Source organism: Asterias amurensis, chromosome 10 (genome assembly GCF_032118995.1).
Source record: "Asterias amurensis chromosome 10, ASM3211899v1".
Classification (NCBI taxonomy): domain Eukaryota; kingdom Metazoa; phylum Echinodermata; class Asteroidea; order Forcipulatida; family Asteriidae; genus Asterias; species Asterias amurensis.
The window spans coordinates 11,590,829-11,614,039 of NC_092657.1; the positions used below are offsets into that span (position 1 = coordinate 11,590,829).

The following is a 23,211-nucleotide window of genomic DNA, read 5'->3' on the forward strand; positions in this document are numbered from 1 at the left end:
CCTCAAGATGTACAAAATGTGAATCTGGTGATATGACTGGTTGACTTTTTTGCTGTTTGCAATCAGTCAGGGACTGTTTAATTATGGCAAAACAAATCAGTGAAAGTTATAATTTCATCTTCTGTACTTTCAGTCGCAAGTCTTACAACCCCAATTAAAAGCAGTTCATATTCAGTAAAAAATAAAATCACCACAATCAATGGAAAGTAACTCAACACCAAGTAGTTCTACACATTTACAGGAACATTATAGATTCAAGTGAAGATCACAGATTGGCTGACAAGTTGGTTCATAATGGAATACATTTATCAATTCAAGTTACTTTAACCATATTATCGGCTTTCTACAATTTTTATTATTTTAAAAGTTTGCTCTTATAAACAAAGTCAATTTTTTTTATTCCATTATGCGACAAAAAACATACAAAATAAAATTTAAAAAAAGAAAGAAATAGCAAACAACAGCAGCAACAAAGTCAGTTTTGTGTATAGCTTTTCTCGAACAAATACATAAAACAAAAGAAATCCAAAGACTTTGTGCTGATTTAAAAAAAAATGATTTGATCCGTGACACATACAAATTTGCATTTTATATAAAGACCATTTGAAGTTTAATTGATATAATTGACTGGTTTCAATGTTAACCTTTCTACTGTTAGACCCTTCAGTATAACCCAGTGTGGTTTCTGACTGATATTAAAACCGATGCCAGCCTACAGTTATGACACATTGTGTAATTAAATTAAATACACATTCATTTTTTTCGCTCAGCGGTGGCACTGTACAAAAGCTCTGTTGTTGAATAAATTCCCACTGGAAAAAAAGACACTAAGAGTAGGAGGGTTAAATTCATATCAACACCTATATAATGATTGTTTGTTAATACTGAAATAAACCACGTACATGAAGTACTGAAATGTGATCAAGTTGTTAACAATTGTTTGCGCTTGTTACTCCCGGGGTGTCTCAAAGTGCTTCCAACATTATTACCGCTGGCCACTGGGCCAACGATCTCAGCTCCCTGGTGTGCAGCCTAAGGAACATTAATTTGCGCTACTCGGCTAAATCAATCAATCAATCACAAATCGAGTCACATGACTACAAAAATATTTCAATTGTGTAAAAAAAAACAATAATTTTGAATGCCCATATCCAGGGCTTTTCTGAGAGATTTGCGAAAAGCCCTGTTACGTAATCACTCTCAAAACGTCATCTCTGGGAGCTCCAATTTGTAAAGCCGCTTTGTTGCAGCGTTGAGGCTTAACAAAGCAAGCTCCCAGAGATGACGTCAGCGGCATTGTCCTTTGACGCGCGCTCTCAACGGCAGAAGTATTTTTAGTTTTCCAAAACCATTTCGGCAGTGGCGTAACCAGAGGGGGGGGCAGGGGGGGCCGGCGCCCCCCCCCCCCCCCGCTCGGGACCCTTGCCCCCCCCCCCCCTCTTGCCCCCCCCCATATGAAATCAGAGATAAGTATATTCTTATAGGCCTTATATATAAATCGTTTAAGGCTGCATAAAATGCTGCCGTAAAACGGAAAACTTTATTCATTATCAGTAGGCCCTATGTGGACTATAACATGAAAAATGCGTGGAAACGCGCGCGCGATCGTATTGGCGGTAAATGTTTGTTGTGGTTTTGCGGTTACAGAGAGTGCAGGATGTGACAAAGTTCTGTTAAATACGTGGTGGTCTGAACGCAGACCAATAGCTCCGTAAACACAAAGTCAGATCATGGAGGTAGAAATTTCTACCGTCAGATCATGGAGGTAGAAATTTCTACCTCCATGGTCAGATGCACTACAGAGAAATTTACTACAGCACAAAAATGGCCAGCGAAAAAGGTTGCTTAGACCATTTCTTCTCCTTTGAAGCAAGCGGTGCAATTGAGAGGTAGGCCTATTATTTTTAAATATCCGTTTCGTAACTAAAATGTGATAAGAACACCCACAATTTCGATCCTGTATTTTTGGCTTACACTTGTTACAATAAGGCCGAGTAAAAAAAGAAACATGTTTAGTGTCTGGGTTTCTCAAAAATAAGGAAGGAGGAGGGGCTTTTTATTTTTTATTTCAAGGTGGTCGCCACGAATGTCAAATATCAACTGGTTTTTTTCTGCTGCTGAAATACACAAAACATTAATGAAACAGTTTAGTCAAGGTATTCAGACAAGACATTCAGATTTTTTTTTTTTTTGCTGAGATCATTTAAAATAACCCTTTTTCAAAAAAAAAAAGAAAAAAAAATGTGCATAAAAAAACTTAAGAAAAAAAAAGAGGTGTCCTGTAAAAAGGAAGCGGGCGGGGACGCTAAACATTTCTATTTTTCTATTTTTACTTGGCCTAATATTATTATGTTTTGGGTATTTACACACCCACAAAGCCTAGTTGAGAATACCGTGTACAACTCTAAATTGGTACTTGTTGACCACAGTTGGTAATTTAATCCTTTTATACAGTCAAAAAGTTTTATCTTATACAAAATTACATGTTCTCTAAGATTTTGTTGTTTTCGCAATCTTTTGTTACATGCTGACTATAGACTGTTTTAGAACTGCATTGGTGTGTATCTACTATATATCAGTTAACATATTTAATACTAATCTTGCACTTCTTTGGCCCCCCCAAATTTAATCTTTGCCCCCACTTGCCCCACCAAATGAAAATGTCTAGTTACGCCACTGCATTTCGGTTGGGGCCAGATTTTTTAATCGATAATAACGAAAAATTCAGAAGTGTACACATATCAAAATTACATTAAAATGGTGAATAAGTGCATTATAAACAAGTTAAAATACCATTTCCGTTGAAAACATTCCGCTCAGGTAGCTGTTTAAGTGTCTTGCTCAAGGACACAAGTATAACGAACGGGATTCGAACCCACAAGAGCTCGAGTTCGGTGCTCTTATCCACGCGGCAATGACACCCCATCTATGTCATTGTCATTGAGCTGGTCTGATGCCTGACCCAAACATGGACATCATCAGTGGATAATATTGAGAAGTTGCTTGAGCTTGTTCTTGTTGATTTCCCAAAATGACAGACTACTGGCATCCCGTTCGCTCGCTACACTCATCTTGAGGTTGTTTACAATTTGAGAAATGAGATCTTCCTGTCAAAACAATAAATCAACAAACAAAACTCAGAAATAATACTTGAAGCTGATAAGCACGAAAATTTGCTAAGCACGAAATTTCTTCCTTGAAAAAAAACAGGTCTAGCAACCAAATTTCCATTTCTTGCATATCGCTTATCACTGGTGTTCAGCTATTGTTTGCTCATCCTGAAAATCACGTGGAAATTTGATTGGTAATCCTGTCTTTATCAAGGCAACAATTTTATGCTAAGCAAATTTGTGTACTTAGCAGCTCTATGAAATTGGGCCCTGGTAGCAATAAGCCGTCGAAATCTTCCAACTTTGTATTATTTGAGGCTTTAAAAGGCGCTCTGGTGTCGGGCTTCAAATCAATTTAGTGTGAAGTTGATTGCTTACTGTTTTGAGGAAATAGTTCAATAAATTGTGAGAATTGATGAGTACAAAGAAAGGCAACAAAATTAAAAAAAACGCATAAAAAATAGGTGCATAAAATTGATGTTGGCCTATTAGCAAAAATAACTATAGGAAATACCTATGTTCGAGAGAGGAGCGATAGCATAAAGCCCGGTTCATACTTCCTGCGAATGCGATACGAATGTTGACGTCACAAATTCGCAACGAATAATTCACAGCAGCTCAACTCAACTCCCCTCAACTCACTTGCGAAAATCGCTGCGAAAGGAGGGTTGTGACGTCCTATTCACGTCAAATTGGCATTAGCAGGACGTAAGAACCTGGCCTTAGGCGGTTAGAGACCGATGCTTGTAGAAAACAGCTTTTATATAGACGAACAAACAAACAAACAAACAAACAAACAAACAAACAAACAAGCAAGCAAACAAACAAACAAACAAACAAACAAACAAACAAACAACAAACAAACAAACAAACAAACAAACAAACAAACAAACAAACAAACAAACAAACAGCAAGGACAAGTCACACAATATGAACAATGGCATTTCTAAATGCTGACAACAAAATACAAAGACTGAAAAATTGCCACGCTAATTAAAAACGACAAAAGTAAAAAAATAAGTAGTAAAGGAGAGACAATGTTATTAACATAATAATGACGCGTATAACAAACTTATTTACCTTTTCAATGTCCGGCAGAGCAGTCTGAAACATTTGCAGTTCCTTCTCGGTCGGCGGGAATCCGATTGCGCGTCTTCTGTATCTATCATGGATTGGGCACACCCTGAGTAGATAGAGGGCGCTTGCCAAGGCGTAGCCTCCCCATCCAGCCGTTCCAGTCGTCTGGATGCGAAAATCACAACTTGATGCTTCCCGTGAGTACAGATCGGTCGGTTCTTCAACATTCATGATAACTGTTAGTTGTTGGGGAGAGGTCAAGATAATAACTGTTTAATAACATTGCAATCATGTATTATGCTCGTCACCTTTAAAGGCAGTGGACACTATTGGTAATGTCAAAGACTAGCCTTCACAGTTGGTGTATCTCAACATATGCATAAAATGTTAAACCTGTGAAAATGTGAGCTCAATCGGTCATCAAACTTGCGAGATAACAATGATATAAAAAACACCCTTGCCACACCAAGTTGTGTGTGTTTAGATGGTTGATTTTGAGACCTCAAGTTCTAAACTGAGGTCTCTAAATCAAATTCACTGAAAATTTCTTCTTTCTCAAAAACTAAGTCACTTCAGAGGGAGCTGTTTCTCACAGTGTTTTATACCATCAACCTCTCCCCATTGCTCGTACTCAAGAAAGGTTTGATGACAATAATTATTTTTAGTAATTACCAATAGTGTCCACTGCCTTTAAGGAACACATTGCCTTCGGAATCCCCAGTTTTGGGGCACAAGAAAGCATTTGATTAGAAACTTAATAATTTGATTTGAAAGATAATCATTCTTGATTTGAAAGATGTCAATTCTCTAGGTGGACTCGGCAATGAGCTACTCGAACGATGGGATTATTTTTTATGCAACAAGTATCTGAACAGGTCTCATTACCTTCCAGGAAATATTGCTAAACATATGCGCCTTGATACAACCCAGGGGTGTGGTAAAGCGCTTTATGACAAACCTCTTGCTTGTTTTGTATTCTGGTTGGCTGAAACACGGTCACGTGGGGTGATTTAATATAGTCTAGTGACCCCGCGCTTGTAATAGTGCCCGTCGGGTACTAGTCTTTGAAAGTAGTGCCTTGTTATAGCGCCCTTTTCTGACGTGAACCGTGAAGCAACTACAAAACTGCCTTTCTTCTTCAGATTTCTGTTCTTATTTCACATTTAAGACCGGGGTTTGTTATAACACACATAATATTGACTGGAATTATTCGGTAACGTATATTCCCCCTCGGGTCTGTGAGTGACAAGAAGAGGGGCCTATTTCCTGGTCACTCAAAGTCCCTCGAGGGAGTAGACGTACGCTAGTTACCTCCTTGCCAGTCAATGTGTATAATATTAGCACAGTAGTTTTACGACATCTATTAACCTACTCGTAGTGAGGATAGTTGACTTGTCTTTAGCAGCCTGGAACAGCATTTCGGTGCTTCGCACACACCCCGTCTGGTGCCCGTCTCTTTCAACACTATCAATAGCAATGACATGGTCATAGCGTTGGTTGTTTTTGGCACCAGTCTGAAAAAGGAACTTCCTGGCTGTTTCAAGAGTGTCGTCTTCTCCCTCCGGTGGGAAGTGTACCACAGATATGCCCTCATCTAATATATCTGGAAAAGTAAAGAAACTTACACTTAAAGTGTTCCTTTTCGCTTTGTGTGCCAACAAATAATACATGGACCAGTTTCATGGCGCTGCCCAACGGTAACAAAGCTCGTGCTTATAAATTTGCTATTGTTAGCGTATTATTTCACAGGTCAGCAAGAAAAGTAGGCGGCCATCTTGGACGTACTCTATGGATTTGCTTTGTGAAGTCATTCATTTTCATATAAATTTAGTAAGCACCGTAAAATTAGGCCGTGTCCGAAATTGCGACTTCGGCTACAGCTTCGGCTAGATCAGCGCGTTCGGAAATGGCCTTAGCATGCCTTTTCATGTAATGACGGTTGACAAGCATCGCTACGACATGGATATCGCATAAAAATTGGCCGTTAAGCGGCTACATTAATAACAACCCTGTACAGTCTACCCGCAGGTCATTCGATATAATAAGTTGCCTTTGTGATTTATCTGCACGAGTTGGCGTGATTTTACATGCGTGACCTCGGTTTGAAAATATAATTAGTCCAAAGGGCTTCTGAAATTCAGTCTTTTTCGGCCTTATCTGAAAAGTATTGACATAAATAATGTAGAAGTACATTGAAATGGCGAGCAAATCTGTCGTTTTGTATAAAAAATCGTTGCAACTCAAACTTTAAAATCAGAAATGTGTACGTAAACAAATTGCTTCAAAGAGGAAGAAAACAAGTCACAAAAACACGGCAAATTTTACCGTTATGAATGTCAGCAACAGTCCCCAATTAGTATAAATGGATAGATGATTTCATATTCTTCCCGAAAATGTTAAAGGCGAGACCGGATCGTACCTAGTCCAGTCAGTATACAGCGATTTCCACCGTTAATCCAAAACTCTCATTACGAAAAAAATCAACTATTAGACAGCATGATTTTCCTGCACGGTGATTGGCTGACGATGACATCATCGACTATTAGAGTCACCTGGAAGTGGTATTTTTTTAAAATAAAGCTTTTGTCACTAAAATATGTGTTTTTATGAGAGGAATGTGAATAAAAAGTTAACTAAGGTTTAAAAATCTTAGTTTTGATTGTATTTACAAATTTACGAGTAGGCCCCGACCCGAGAGGGCGCTGTTCGTGACGTATTTCAAGGCGCGATATTTGGAGAGAAAATTTGTAATCGGGCCCCCGTACATTACGTCTGAGAACATGGCACATCAAAACAAATTTAGACACGATTTTACACACATACGTTGAAACTTGAACATGTTGAACGCCTAGTGGTTTTTACAAAAGCTATTGCTGCTATTTGTATTTAACTATGCGACTTTTTAGTGACCAAATGGGTTGTAAGATGTGGGTCTGCCTACGTATTATTATAGAAATACGGCCACGGAGCAGACTGCACGCACGCACTATGGCTGCTGTATAATGGGCGGACGGTCACATAGGACCTGCACGCACGGTGAATCGCATGCGGTACCAACAAAAAATCGTGTCACTTGGCAAAAGCTAAAAACATACCCTCAAAGTTCAAACTTATCCGAATTTTTTCACGTTTAGCAAATGCTCCTCTGAATTCGTCACGTCTTTCAGATACCTTCTTCGACTTCCTACTAGCTAGAAAGATTGTTGGAACGGCGTCGTGTTTAAGAATGGCTCTTCTCGCCATGTCAAATGAGTTGTGTATCCCGGATTCGAAGCACGACGGCTCTAAGTGTTCGCTGCAGCGCTGAAAAAGACGTCGGACCGGACCACTTTGCTCTAGTTAATCTGACTTTCGCAGCCCACAACCGCCTATACTTGGGATCTGCAGGAAACAGATGAAGACTGACCCCATCTTTAGGTGTTTTGCTGCATCCAGCAGCAATACACCTGGTCGGCATTGCCGGAAAAATGCCAGAAAAAAACTTTTTCGCAGCGTACAAACTCACGTCTTAGAATTACATGTACTTTTGCACGTGTGTTTATCTACGCACCGAGGGGGGTCTATGTTTGATCGAGGCAAAGTCTTCCTTTTCCTACGTCACAAAAGGGGTAGGCGGAGTCAACCCCCCAAGCACTTAATTAATTTTTTTAACATATAAATCGTGACAAACAATAACTCAAAAAATTGTTTTATTGTTAATAAACGTATACTCTTATGTTTAAAAGAAAAAAAATCCTATTTCCAGGTGCCTTTAAGGCAGCATGCTGATTTTCTTTGGTATGGTGCCCCGACCACAAAGGCAGCGTTAGTCAATAACAAAATAGCCCGTCTATACCATGGGGAAAACGAGCTGACCCACATTCAGCTCATAGTTTAAGCGGGGGCTTTTACCATACCAACGAAAAGCAGCTTGCTGCCATATTTGTCGATAATGTCATCGTCAGCAATTCACCCGTGCAGGAAAACCACGCTGTCTTATAATTGATTTTTCCGTAATGTGAGTTTTGGATTAACGGTGGAAATCGCTGTATCCTAACTGAACTAGGTACGATCCGGACTCGATTTTAACATTTCCAGGTAGAATATAAAATAATATATCCATACATACTAGTAGGGGACTGTTGCCGACATTCATAACGGGAAAATTTGCCTTGTTTTCTCTGGTTTTTTAAGTACAAATTTCTTACAATTTTTTTACGTACAAGTTTCTCTTTTTAAGTTTGAGTTGCACCGATTTTTTATACATCGACAGATTATGCTCTTCGTTTCAGTTTACTGGTACATTATTTTAGTTGAGACTTTTCAGAAAATGCTGAAAATGACCGAATTCCAGAAGTCCTTTTGACTAATTAATATTCACACAGAGATCACGCACGGAAAACGATGCATACTCAGCGGATAAATCACAAAGGAAAAAAGTGACCTGCGGGTAGACTGTGTATTTATTTTGAGGGTTCTGTCTGGCCTTTACCTAAATTTTATAATGGAGGAAAAGGCCTCATTTTTTAACCGAACCAGACATTCGTCCTTGTACGGATTACAACACTACTTTATGTCAAAAGTTTACATACTTTTCTCTACCAGTTCTTCCACAATCTTGGCCTGTTCCTTGTATTGTGTTTGGGTGGCCAAAAAATCCACTCTTTTCCCGAGGGCTCGGAGCATTCTGGCCAATGCAACGACACCAGAGGTTGTGTCATCGTCAATGGTACTCATGGTTGTTATGGCAACGAATGATGCATGGGAGACGGCAAGGGATGACTTCAATAGATCATTGTTTCCTATGAGAACCAATTTGATATAATTGATTAGGTTTGGCTTGGCAAGTTGATCAAAACGTGGCATTGGCGATCGAACAGATAACATAATAATTTGTAAAACTAGACATGGTCGGGTGTTTAAGCCGCAGCCAAGATGACAGTGGTGGGGCCGATGGGCCTAGAGAAAGGTCATGAGTTCATGCAAAATATTAAAAAGTGAAGTTTGTCCATTCGCCCATGCGGTTTTTTTTGTGTGTTTTTTTTCTGTTTGGCTGATTTGTTTTTTCCAATGAACTTTCTCCTTTGACTCGTCCAACATCGGAGCCATTTAATGAAGCATTGTATGTTCAGCCCGTTGGGTAAAAGGTCTGAAGGCGCCTTACCCACAGTTTATCCCTTCTAAAACGAACACTCTGTTACTTAGTTCCTCGCTACCCTTTTGTTCCCTTATAAATCACATTTTTGAATAATGTAAAAACACACTACTTGTACATTTGCCAAACAATTATTTGTGTACATACCGGATGAATTGGTAGCAATAAGACCTTCTAACTTCCTGATTTTTTGCACCACTGCCTCGCTGGTAACACTAGCCCAGTAGGGCTCGTCACTGAGGGGTACGACTATTGGTAAGCAGGCTGGGGAGTCTTCTTGACTACTGATGGTGCTAGCGACTGGTGTATCTGAGATGTAGAGACCCACCGCGTCACTAAATGCCACTGGCGCAGGATTTCCTAAATGACAAAGTGATTATTTGTTACCAGATAATGCTGTTCTTTTAATAAATTTAGATTTGCGAGTTGAAAGTCAAACCACTTCTGAATGTTTCCTAATTATCGACTAAAAAATCAGACCCCCAACCTCATTTTCTTTGAAAATTATGTTTATGCTTTACTCATCTGTTATTGAGAGTGTTATTACTCATGACTGTGTGGTTTGGTCAATGGAGCAAGAAAACAAGATACTTGTAGAATGAAACGGGTTGTGAAACAGGCATCACAAATCCTAGGGATAGACATCGATCTTGATGTAACTTGCAAAGAGAGGGTTCGATCTAAAGCAGAGGCAGTCAAAAGTAACACCAACCCTCCATCGGACAAATATTTCATCAAATTTAAAAGTGGTAGGAAATGGCAGTCACTTCGATGCAAAACAAACAGGTACCTCAACTCCTTCATACCATACTCTGTCCGTCTACTCAATATATGATCAGACTCAGGCCTTTAAATACGTTGTTTACTTTCTGCTTAGATGTTGTTCAGTGTGTTTCAGTATGATTCCATTGTGGTTTATTGTGCAGTTTTCTGATAAATTAATATTATTTATTTATTTCCAGTGATTTATTTATGATTGTTTATTATTAATTTTTCCTGTATTGCATGTATGCATAATGAGTTTCCTCCATGGTAGGACCAATAAAAATCGAATTAAATTGAATTTGTTCTTTTGTTTTTAACCCAAACATGCAAACTTGAAAAACACGTGTTTTAAAGCTACTTACGGAGGGATTGGAGGGACTCTGGTCCAGTGATCCCACAAGCCCAGAATACCGGAACATCCCCTTCATGAAACTTCACTGGCACCAGGTAATCCGTCTTCGACAAGTCATATACACCTACCAGCTCTACAACCATCATCATAAAACAAAATGTATTACTAAAAACTAGACGTGAGGACAAGTCGTTAAAATGTATGTCGCAGTGATAGCGTTCCGACTGTCTCCGAAATTTCCGCGACACTGGCGGTATTCTAGTGAGAAATCCCAACTACAGTTTCGTACTCGGCAGCAAAGACTGTAGAGCGCCGAAGGCGCTGGATGCGAAGCTGAAGCGTTATCTATTGTTAAACGTGGAATACGCAAGGGCGCAATTTCAGCAAGTCCTTTTTTTTTTCATTGATAGGAAAGGTCATTGTCTGTGCTGATCTGTTACTTGCCGAAATGGCGTCCAGTGGGATTTCACAATGGGAGACTTTTGGGACGCTTGGTGGCAGCAGACTTACCAGGTAAAATCCATTGTTCTCGGTAATGTGCACATGCTAAGAACTACGTAAACAATGGAAACTTACCTGGTAAGTCTGCTGCCACCTAGCGTTCCAAAGTCTCCCATTCAGCCTGATGAGTTCCGCATCACGCGCTTGGCGGCGCTCTATAATGGGTGCGTTCGTTTAGCTTCCCTGGGTCGACCCGGCGGTGCTCACTCGGGTGAGCCCTAGCCTGACAAAAGCTAATCGAACGATCACACTCGCCCCTCGTGGCGACGGCATGCACCTCGGGTCACCCCAAGTGACCCACTCCACAAACAGGGCACTGGGGGCTGACAGTGGTCGACTCAGGCAGCTAATCAAACGCACCCAATCGTTGGTCGGCAGCCAGCAGCTACGCACGAGAGCATTGATCTCGCGTTGCGCCCGACCGCGGAAACCTGAATCAGAATGTGCTTCTGTTTGTAAATAAAACAAATGAAACAAATAAAAAAAAAAACATACACATGATTGAGTTTAATACCTGGATTGCCCATGTGCACGGGTGCACCATGTGCAGAGGTGAAGGGGTGCGTGGCTCGGAACGCGGTCTGCACCTGCGCACGAGGTATGGGCCGCATTGATGTTATCATCTGGGCGCTAAATGGACCAACAGGGTGACACGTGACGTTCAGCTAGGAAATTAAGGACAAGTGCAGTTTCATTCACAATGTTTAAAAGACAATCTTAACAACATTTTAAGGAATGACATAATGTAGGGCCTACTATCGTTTATGAAATCATCTATAATACCATTAAAGGAACATTACATGAACTGGTTTTGCTAGCAAAAAAAATTGCTAACAGTGTAAGCACTTTGTGTAATCCACCATATACATAAACCGACAAACCTGTAGAAGTTCGAGATTGATCGGCCATCTGGGTCACGAGAGAACAGTGAATAACCGATTACAAATTTTGCATTGCATCGATGCCAAAACAAAAATGATGAAAACGCTCACTGAGCGATAAACTCCAAACGCAAAATTAGATTATTTATTTCTCATCAAATATGAAATTTAAGACAGAAATAATTCAAGGGATTTTGACTTCTATCAACATCATTAGACCGTGTAAGTTTTATGTAAATCTGTCATCTTCACGATTGTTGTTTTTTACCTACTCTGTAACGTTCCTTGAAGGAGTGACTATACTCATGTACTATTGTTTATGCAATCCATCTTAGTACCCTCAATCAAAACATAACCGCTCCTTTATTTGTTATTTTCCTATATATTTTTCGTATGCAAGTCGCCAGACACACGATGCCTGAAACTTTAAAGGTGTGGGCTACAAATCAACTATTTCTCCAGGGGTCATTGTCATCTACTCCTTGGGCTTTAACATAGTTTCCCCTATGACTCCATATGGATATAGGCCTTGGAGCATCATCCATCAGAAGCCAGGCTGGTAGTGTCACGACCGGGACTCGAACCCACACTCTGCTGATCAGAAAACACTAAAGCTTGAATCCGGTGCTAGCAACCGCTTGACCGTGACATGCACGCCACGGTTTGTTAACGTCTTGGGGCAAGACTATACCTTTCACAACTTCTCTATTTTTCATCTACCGCTGAAGAATAATTGGCTAACCAAAACAATATTGCCAAAGACGTCCACAGTCTCTCTCTAGGCTATCGCCTAACTCTCTGGGGGAATTCAACCCCAAAACTCGATCATTTCTAGATAAATTTCCAACTAACATTGGAGCTTCAGCTCGCACTTGATGCTACCGCACCCTTTTCCATGGAATCTGGTTCCCCTTGGGAATGTCCTATGTTCCTCTTACGAGAACACCCTATCCTGTACTGCACAACTTAAAAAGCCTAAAATTAAAGACAGTGGACACAATTGGTAATTGTCAAAGACTAGCCTTCACAGTTGGGGTATCTCAACATATGGATAAAATAACAAACCTGTGAAAATTTGAGCTAAATCGGTCTTCGAACTTGCGAGATAACAATGAAATAAAAAACACCCATGTCACACGAAGTTGTGTGCGTTTAGATGGTTGATTTCGAGACCTCAAGTTCTAAATCTAAGGTTCCGAAATCAAATTCATGGAAAATCACTTCTTTCTCGAAAACTACGTCACTTCAGAGGAGAGGGAGCCGTATCTCACAATGTTTTATACCATCAACCTCTCCCCATTACTCGTCACCAAGAAACGTTTTATGCTAAAATTTATTTTGAGTAATTACCAATAGTGTCCACTGCCTTTAAGCATAAACACAAAGGAAGTGCACCGTATGACCTGTGACGTATCTCCCACGCCATAACATTTACATACTAGTCAAAACGTAGAGTTAACATTAGCAAAAATATCCCCTTCGTGTGACAATGGACTCACCCTATACGCACTGGTGTCTGAGTTTTGTTCAATGTTACGCACTGGGACGCCGGCTGCCAGGAGAGCCCCCTCAAACGAGAAACTACACCCCTGGTAGAATGTGACGTAGTCATGAATGACGTCACGGTAGGCGTTAAGGTCCTGTATTGTGCCGGATATTTTACCATCTTCAAATACGTAGTAGGCTGGCAGGTCCGTGCTGTACAGCGTCATGAAATAAATAAACAAAATAATAATAATAATGATTATAAAAAAAATTATATAGCGCATTTCACAATAACCATATCAATGCGCTTTACATTAGTGCCCTGGTCAATAGGGCCAATAACATCCCTTGTTAAATGTTTCTCAGCTCCCTTGGGAGTATACAGCTTTTGCAACAGCTCATGTCGCTCCAAAGGCTTTCTCATTCACACTATCAACCTCTACCCTCGCAGGTACCCATTTATACCCCTGGGTGAAGAGAAGCAATTATAGTAAAGTATCTTGCTCAAGGACACAAGTGTCACGACCGGGATTCAAACCCACACTATGGTGACTTAGCACCAGAACTTGAATTCGATGCTCTCAACAACTCGGCCATGACACCCTAAACAGCAGTTGTTAAAATTTCATGAAAATAATTTCATCTCAGTGATCAAGAGACGAAAATTATTTTAGCATGTAAAAACGTATTTTCATGAAATTGTTTTACTCTTTTCTATAAAAAACTACAGCACCTCAGCAACTCATATTTTAAGGTACGCTTTCTACTATTTTAAGGTACGCTTTCTATTATCTTCAAATGGTATAAGTTTAATGTAAATCTATGGACATTGTATTTTGAGTTACAAAAAGTACCAAAATCTTTTAACTCTACCTGATATCGGAGTCTGTTTTAGTGATGGCGGGGGCCGTGAGCTGCCCGACCTCAGACCGGTACAACATCGGCAATGGGCCGGAGTTTGCCGCACAAAACCCAGCGAAGTCATCAGCTAAAGACTTGTGCACAATCACTATGTTTGCTTGTAGATAACCTACCAAAATAGAAAAAGGGGTCTTATTAAAGCAATCGCACAACATCAGTTAACAGTATTGTCCAAAGGCCCACACTAACGTGTATCACAACTAATATATAAAATAAAACCTGTGAAAATGTATATTGGCTCAATCGGTCATCGGAGTCGGGAGACAGAAACGGGAAACCCAAGGCTGTTTCCGCACGTTTCGCCGTGTCATAACATGTTTAAAATAAGTCCGTTATTCATGATAACGAGAATTGATAATTGTTTTAATGAATTCTCAAAAAGTAAAGCATTTCATGGAATAATAAAAGGGAAGGCTTTCACCATTACCTTATGTAAACCCTGTAAGTTATTCAGTGTAAATCTGTGAACTTTTATTTTTTGTTCTGTTCAGAAAGGTCCAACGGCTTTATAAAAAGGAACCTTAACCAAAAATGTTCTTCGATAACACAAATTAAAAACATGGACCAGAACTGCTAGAAATGTCAAATATTAAAGGCAGTGGACACTATTGGTAATTACTCAAAATAATGAATACCATAAAACCTTACTTGGCAACGAGTGATGGGGAGAGGTTGATAGTATAAAACACTGTGAGAAACGGCTCCCTCTGAAGTAACTGAGTTTTCGCGAAAGGATAATTTTTTCACGAATTTGATTTCGAGACCTCAGATAAAGAACTTGAGGTCTGGAAATCAAGCAACAAAAAGCACACAACTTCGTGTGACAAGGTTTTTTTTTCTTCATTATTATCTCGCAACTTCGATGACACGATTGAGCTCAAATTTTCACAGGTTTGTTATTTTATGCATGTTGAGATACACGAAGTTAGAAGTTTGACATTTATCGATAGTGTCCATTGTCTTTAAGGAAATTATGAATGGTGAAATGTTAGGGGCAAAACTTACCAATGCAAACGCCCGAAGTAACGAAGCCTTTTCCCGCGCGGAAGGCTTTCCGGGCAACTTCTGGATGTTCATTGGCGAAGTCTTCCTTTCTGTTTAAACCACTCATGTTGCCTGTTTGTACAAGATCAAACTGGTGACATTGGTTTGTAAACTGACAAGTGTTGCATATATAATATAAATCAGCTATCGCATACAATACGTAGATTATCGCACATTTTGAAAGTCGGACTTGACACGTCGCAAACATAAATATGGACTTTGCACACGTATAGGTTAGCGAACATGCTAGTAGAAGTCGCTCATCTATGACGAATATACATGTACATGCATAGATTGGACATCGTTCACAAAAGTACATGCATTGTCAACGATTTGCATACTGGAGCTACAGCAAAACATAATAGATCCACTGTATGGGGAACAACAACTGATCAGGGCCCAATTTCATAGAGCTGCTAAGCAAAACAAAATTGCTTAGCATGACATGTCTTCGTTGATAAAAAAAAAAAGAATCAGATTTTGAGGTCCCGAAATCAAGCATCTGAAAGCACACAACTCCGTTTGACAATTAGGGTGTTTTTTCTTCCATTATTATCTCGCAACTTCGACGCGACCAATTGAGTTCAAATTTTCACAGGTTTGTTATTTTATGCATATGCTGAAATACACCAAGTGAGACGACTGGTCTTTGACAATTACCAAAAAAATGCGTCCAGTGTTTTTAAGCAGGATTGACGATAGTACTACACAGAATCACATTTTGTTTACCAAACTACCAATTTGTTGCTGGACTTTGACCATCGACCTCCAAAATCTCACGGCCATTCCTCTTTTATCAAGGCACAAACCGTAGAGATTATCTATTATGCAGAAACATATAACTATACTCCATGCCTATAGACTCTTGGACATAATGTGACAATGTCTGTTGCCCTTTTCACACGAAAGCAATTTAGCAAGGGTCCCCTGCTAAATTGTAGCATGGTTGTTAAATTTGACAAAATGTACCTCGTGTAATAGGATAGCAATGTTTTTACTGCCCAAGTTCTTTCTTGTCAAACATTACTTTAAAGCCATTGGACACTTTTGGTAAACAGTATTGTCCAAGGCCCACACTTCGTGTATCACAACTTATATATAAAAATTACAAACCTGTAAAAATGTAGGCTCAATCGGTCATCGGAGTCGGGAGAAAATAACGGGAAAACCCACTCTTGATTTCGCACGTTTCGCCGTGTCATGACATGTGTTGACTATAAATCCGTAATTCTCGATGTCGAGAATTGATAATTGTTTCAATGTTTTCTCAAAAAGTAAAGCATTTCATGGAATAATATTTCAAGAGAAGTCATTTACCATTATCTTCTTTAAACCCTGTAAGTTATTTGTAAATATGTGAACCTTTTTTTTCTGTACCGAAAGTGTATAATGGCTTTAACAACCATGTTAAATATAAGCAATGGACCCAAGTTAAAATGATGTCGTGGAAATAACACGATAGAGATCAGCGCTACGGTCCCATGAGTTGTCGGGGGGGGGGGGGGGGTGGGCAGCTTCGCGAGAGCTGCAGTAGTCTCGAGAGCAGTCTCAATAGCGGAAACTGAATCAATACCCCCCCCCCCCCCCCAACAACAACTCGACTATCTCAACGCGGCAGACAATTACCGACTTATAAATATGCTAAATTTATCGGGGATAAAAAACATTAATTTTGGTTTTTACCCATACATCGATGTGTGTTATAGCACTGTATACCCAGTACTTCCCTGAGTCCTGTGAGTGTGATCGAAAAAAAACGGAAAAAAAAACAAAAAAAAAAAAACGACTTGTCCACAAGTCTACGGTGGGCTTAAATAGCACGGCAACTGTACAGCTGCAAAAAAGCAGCCTCCACATATAGTTGTTTGAACAGTCGTAAGTCAAATCTAAGTCCTTTAAAACAACCTGTCGCAATACGCTCCCTCGCATCAACTATCTCACGAGACGGCTGCCCCTCACGGGACGGCTGAATTCACCTCTACGGTCAAACTTGGCACAACAGCCGATTTATCGAGTTAAAACGACTTAACTTAGGATGGGTTCAATGCACCCTAACTGATGGTTAGATTTGTTATCAAGTAAGGTTACTGTTTTATTTGACATACGATTGATGGGAGAGTTTAATTAGGATTCTGCATTTGATACCCAATATCCTAACAATTATTTTGAGTTATTACCAATAGTTTCCAGTGCCTTTAAAGCCATTGGACATTTCGGTAAACAGTATTGTCAAAGGCCCACACTTCGTGTATCACAACTTATTATATAAAATAACAAACCTGTGAAAATTTGGGCTTAATCGGTCATCGGAGTCGGGAGAAAATAACGGGAAAACTCACCCTAGTATCCGCACGTTTCGCCGTGTCATGACATGTGTTTAAAATAAATCCGTAATTCTCGTTACCGAGAATTGATATTGTTTTACTGTTTTCTCAAAAAGTAAAGCATTTCATGGAATAATATTTCAAGAGAAGTCTTTCACCATTACCTTCTGTAAACCCTGTAAGTTATTTGTAAATCTGTGATTTTTTATTTTTTTTTCTCTGTACCGAACGAAAGGGTCCAATGGCTTTAAAGCCACTAGACACATTTGGATATTTCCAAAGACCAGTCTTCTCACTTGGTGTATCTCAAAATGTGAATAAAAAAAAGCGCATGCGAGAGAATAATCTATGACAAAAACGGCCTTGTCGCATTTGTTGTGTCAATTGCCTTAAACTCAAATCTCGAATGAAGATCAAATATTTTAGTGGAAAATTACATCCTTCTCAAAGACTATATACGTTTAGAGGGAGCCATATCAACGTTTTATTCTATCAACAGTTCTCCAATTCTCTCCCGAGTAAGTTTTTATAACAATTACTTAGAGAAATTACCAAAGTTGGTGTCTAGCGCCTTTATTCAGTACCAGCATCCTCGGCTTTAACAATAATAATTCAAAATGCGGCCATAATTGAAAAGCTGTCGGCGTCTATGTAGGCAGTGGACACTATTGGTAATTACTCAAAATAATTATTTCACCAAACATTACTTGATTAGGAGTAATTTGGAGAGGTTGATAGTATACAACATTGTGAGAAGCGGCTCTCTCTGAAGAAATGTAGTTTTCGCGAAAGAAGTAATTTTCCACGAATTTGATTTCGAGACCTAAAGTTTAGAATTCAAGGTCTCGAAATCAACCATCTAAACGCACACAACTTTGTGACAATGTTTTTTTGTTTTTTTTTCATTATTATCTCGCAACTTCGACGACCGATTGAGCTCAAATGTTCACAACTAGGTTTGTTATTTTATGCTTAATATGTTGAGATACACAAACTGTAAAGACTAATCTTTGACAACTACCAATAGTGTCCACTGAACTCCTCATCACCCGACCCGAAGGCTATTCATAATCTTCAGTGCAGTTACCGTGCATTGTGTGCTCTGCTTAAAATCGTGGGATATAATAAAGGACCCAAAACACACCGAGGTATTTTTATGTGTTCACGCTCCGGGTCAGTTGTGCCCAAGGTTGCCTGGCCAGTGGTAGTTGCAGCGTGTATTGTCAGTGTTGCATTTTCCAGAACGTAGCAGCCATTTTTTCCCTGATGTTTTCTGAAAATTGTCTATAGTCTTCTTGAATCTTTGCTGCATATTCTACTTTATTTAATGTTTATGTATAGTGGTGTTTAATTTTGAAGGCACTAGAAGCCACATATAGTGTTTACTAAAGGTGACTGTTAGCATAAAAACTTACCGCAGTTGATAGTACATAAAACATTGCGAGAAACTGCTCCCTATAAAGTAAATGTTTTTTTTTTTTTTTTTTTGGGGGGGGGGGTTGAAAGAGGACTTTTCTCACTCAATAAAAAACCTCGACTGAAGACTATAAAAGCAGACAAAGTATTATTTGGCAAAATGTTTGTTCTTGTTGCCGGTGACCAACAAAACAAACACTTTAGCTGGTTTGTTATTTTTGTGCATTGGGACATACTCCAAAATGAGAATACTAGTCTAACATGACGGTAGTTATTCGTTAATTGTACTGCGAATTATTGAGTAGCCTACTTACTCATTCAATGGACACTCTTATGATGCAACTCGGACCGTTTTACGCAATCGAACGCTATGGCTGTGGGAATGTCTTTGTAGCATGATCTTCAAAGCCGCAATTGCCTTCTTGTTTGGAGTGAATCTCATTGCAGATTTTGAAATTGTTGTTACACTCTCAGTGTTCAGCACAACAATCTGGCGACTGCCCTCTTTGTAGTGGGTCATTCAGTGCATAACGCCATCGGGGTCAATCTCTCAAAATTGCCTGTTGGTTATAAAATAAATAATGGGTGCGTTCGTTTTAATAGCTTCCCTGGGTCGACCCTGGTGTGTGACGGGGTTTTTTTCCAGGCGGTGTGTGGCGGTTTTTTTTTCCAGGACGAACGTGGGTAACTATCTGCACACGTTCGTCCTGGGGAAAAAAAAAACCGTCACACACCAGGGTCGACCCAGGGAAGCTAAACGAACGCACCCACTATGAGAAAACTCTGAAACCAGAAACTGAGCGTTCTGGGTCACGCGATTTTTGAGTTACATGTGTTGAACGTTTGACCGTGTGTATTTTTCCAACAAAACAACATTGTACCTCCAGGTATGAATATCGGACACAGATGATTTTTTGATTAAAGTCACCTGGAGATAGAACTGTTTTTCTTTAAACATTAGAGTAAATGTTTCTCAACAATAAAATAATTTGTTTAGTTTTTTTTTTGTTTTTTTTTACGATTTATATGTTTAAACAAATGAATAAAGTTTTGTGGGGGTTGACTCCGCCTGCCTCTTTTGTGACGTTCGAACATCGAACACATGTACGTGCAAGTACATAAGTCCTAGTCGTGAGTTTGTACGTTTTGAAAAAAAAAAATGTCTAGCATTTTCCCGGCAATGTCGACCAGGTGTATTGCTGCTGGATGCAGCAAAATAACTAAAGACGGGGTCAGTTTGCAAGTCTTTTCCAGCGCTGTGGCAGTAAACACTTCGAGCATCGTGCTTCGAGAATCCGGAATACACCACACATTTTGACATGAAGAGAAAAGTTCTTATCAAAACATGACGCCATCTCAACAATTTTTCCAGCTAGTAAGTCGAAGAAGGTACATGAAAGACGTAACGAAACTTAAGGAGCATTTGCCTAACGTGAACAAAATCAGGTATTGTTTTCAACTTTGAGGGCATGTTTTTAGCTTGCGCCAAGCGTCACTATCTTGTGTTGGCACTGCATGCGATTCATCGCGCCGCGATTGACGTCACGAACAGCGCCCTCTCGGGTCGGGCTTGTTTTCAAATTTCTTTATAACATGGAAACTAATTTTTTTAAACCTTAGTTAAAGTTATTGTTTATTCATGTTCCACTCATCAAAACACATTATGTTAGTGACAGAAGCTTTATTTTGACAAAATACCACTTCACAGAGCTGACTTAAATTAAAGCCTTTTTTTATAAGAATTTTTTTTTTTTTTTAGCAGAGTTACAGGTTGCCCATAGTATTAGACTTGCCTGGTTGTTAGAGAGGTTTTGCTAAAAAATGCCTAATATTATTATGTTAAAAAAAAGGTCAACAAGTTGCAATTCCGAAACTAATTTTGGTTATTCAAAATAGATGCTCGAAATTTCAATGGATCCGGCTTTCAGCACACCCAAAATGTGTCACGAGTCTGGTACCTCACTTTAACCCCCCAAATGCTCCTAACAGTACATTCACTTTCTGTCCAGAAATCAAACTATTTAGGCCGTACTAAATCGGCAGCAAGAAATAGACGACCACGTCTGCATGGCCACCCCTTGCATGTCGTTCTAGGGACTCATCCTCGCTCGCAGAGAGAGAGGGTCGGACCATTAGACCCCCATGGTCGTCGGACACAGTACAACAACAGATGTGGACTGCACTTTTACGGAAAACAAGAATATAAGGAGAAGAAGATGTCATCCAGCTTCGGCCTTCTTCTTCGGTGAAAAGGCTTCACTTGCTTTACAAAAGCTCGGTGTACCAGTGAATTCTGTCCGCCGAAGATTCAAAGTAATCTGGGCTGGTGACCTGAATCTGCCAATAAATACTGTATATTCTGTTTGCGAGTTTGTGTGCTTATTTTTTACATGCTTGATGAATTGGGCCGGCCATGGAGGAGTAAGATTTATTCTCTCATGGGCCGGCGTAGCAGGCCGGTGGACGTGTGGCGATGCGATTCGGTCCGGCCTCGCCGTATGCGGCAAACTCAAGCCTACGTTATTTCCAGTATTGGGACCAAAATCTATATACGGCGAAAAGAATTCCCTGGGACATCGGCTCTGTTCACCAATAAAGGTATAGAAACTGGAGATTATGCCCCTCCCGGGGGGGGGGGGGGGCAGAATTTCAGTTTGCACTGTTGTGGCTGGTGCCCGACTCAAATTTGGCTTAGCAAAGGGATTTGTCCAGCCATGGAGGAATAAATTAGATTTATTCCTCCATGGTCCAGCAGTGTCTGCTAAACAGCCGTATGAATGGGCGCCGATTTCATAATGCATGCAGGTGAAATTCTAGCTTGCTAAGAATAAAATTCTTGCTTGTTTCATATCTACTATGACGACAGGTATAACGATTTTATACCGTGTTGTCTGTAAATTGCTGCCTTTATATAAAATAAAATATATAACCATTGTGTACATCATTCCTCTAACTTTTGCTTTTGTAAGGGCCTAAAACAGTTGCATTATTGTATTTTGGCAGCATTGCAATGATACTGATGATTGAGTGAATGAATGAATGAATGAATGAATGAATGAATGGATGGATAATGAATGATGGGTGATCATGGGCCTACGCGAAGGATCGGGTGGCAGGAGAGTTGCGCAGTGCCCTGCACATTCTGTTCTGGACACTCCTCTAGGACATTGTTGCTTGGTCCGCCAGCTTGAACGATACCATGAGTTGAACATCGGATGTCTGTATTAAGATTGTTGAGTATTTTGTAGAGGCCTTTTTATAAACAATCAAGAAAAGGAACAACGATGCCTATTGCGTACTTGTACTTTTGTTTTTATTATAATAATTATCCCCCCCCCCGAATTTTGTTGTGCTTAAGCAGCTCTATGAAATTGGCCCCTGATTGTCATAGGGCCTACGCATTAACATGGATTGTTCAATCAAACAGCAACAAGTTTGACATTTGATTCCTCTTTAGAGAAGAGGAGAATGACCATCCCGCCTCATCTGAGTCGATCAGATTTCAATACTTCAAAAGAGAGGCGATCAAGAAGAGAGAGAGAGAGAGAGAGAGAAAAAATGAAATCATCATGTTATAATCATGTGGTAGGTATTGTCCGGACAAACGGAAAACATGGAATACAATTTGTATGAAAGGTAGGTCCAATGGTTTGGGGCCCCTATCTATGATGACTATCGCGTGAGACCTGGATTTTATTGGCCTACATTTTACGACTCGAAAACGTACGCTTATAATTACTTGACATACCCTTTTTGTCGATGAATGAAACTCTGCATTCCAATTAATCAGCATCAACTGTTAATGGATCCATTATTTTTTTTTTCAAACGACATTGCAATGATTTGGTAAAATAGCAGGGGAATTTCATTATTACGTAGTTCTGACGGAAAGGGCAAATTTTGACGGAAAGGGCAAACAAATATTGCAATGTCGTTTGAAAAAATAAAAAAAATAAATCGCCACCCAGCCCGCAGCACTGTAAAACAACACATGACAAACACGAAACACATCAATAACAACTTTTGATGTCTTTGTTAAAATCCCGAATCATTTAAAAAGTATGGATCATCGATTTTGTATTATTTTGAGGAATTATTATTAATTAAATAATTAGTAAATAGGATTTAGTTGTTCAACTCACCGCAATTTTTCTGTGCGTACATGAATACAGTACTTGTAATGTAGAAATTACTGTACCGT

At 39.6% G+C, this 23,211-nt stretch overlaps 1 protein-coding gene across 2 annotated transcripts; it reads right to left on the reverse strand.

Annotated features, from left to right (window-relative positions):
- Positions 1-1,476: 1,476 nt before the first annotated feature.
- On the reverse strand, positions 1,477-22,894 carry LOC139943313 (D-glutamate cyclase, mitochondrial-like). Of its 2 annotated transcripts, XM_071940136.1 has the most exons (12): positions 22,759-22,894; positions 19,325-19,570; positions 15,232-15,342; positions 14,179-14,335; positions 13,320-13,518; positions 11,454-11,604; positions 10,449-10,571; positions 9,469-9,681; positions 8,759-8,968; positions 5,560-5,790; positions 4,191-4,423; positions 1,477-3,107 (listed from the first exon to the last, which is right to left on the reverse strand). In XM_071940136.1, the coding sequence occupies exons 2-12, from the start codon at positions 19,326-19,328 to the stop codon at positions 2,979-2,981; spliced, it is 1,761 nt and encodes a 586-aa protein (XP_071796237.1). In that variant the 5' UTR covers positions 19,329-19,570; positions 22,759-22,894; the 3' UTR covers positions 1,477-2,978. The 2 variants fall into 2 exon arrangements, with proteins under 2 accessions (XP_071796237.1, XP_071796238.1); XM_071940137.1 differs by lacking the exons at positions 19,325-19,570; positions 22,759-22,894 and adding an exon at positions 19,010-19,030.
- Positions 22,895-23,211: the final 317 nt, after the last annotated feature.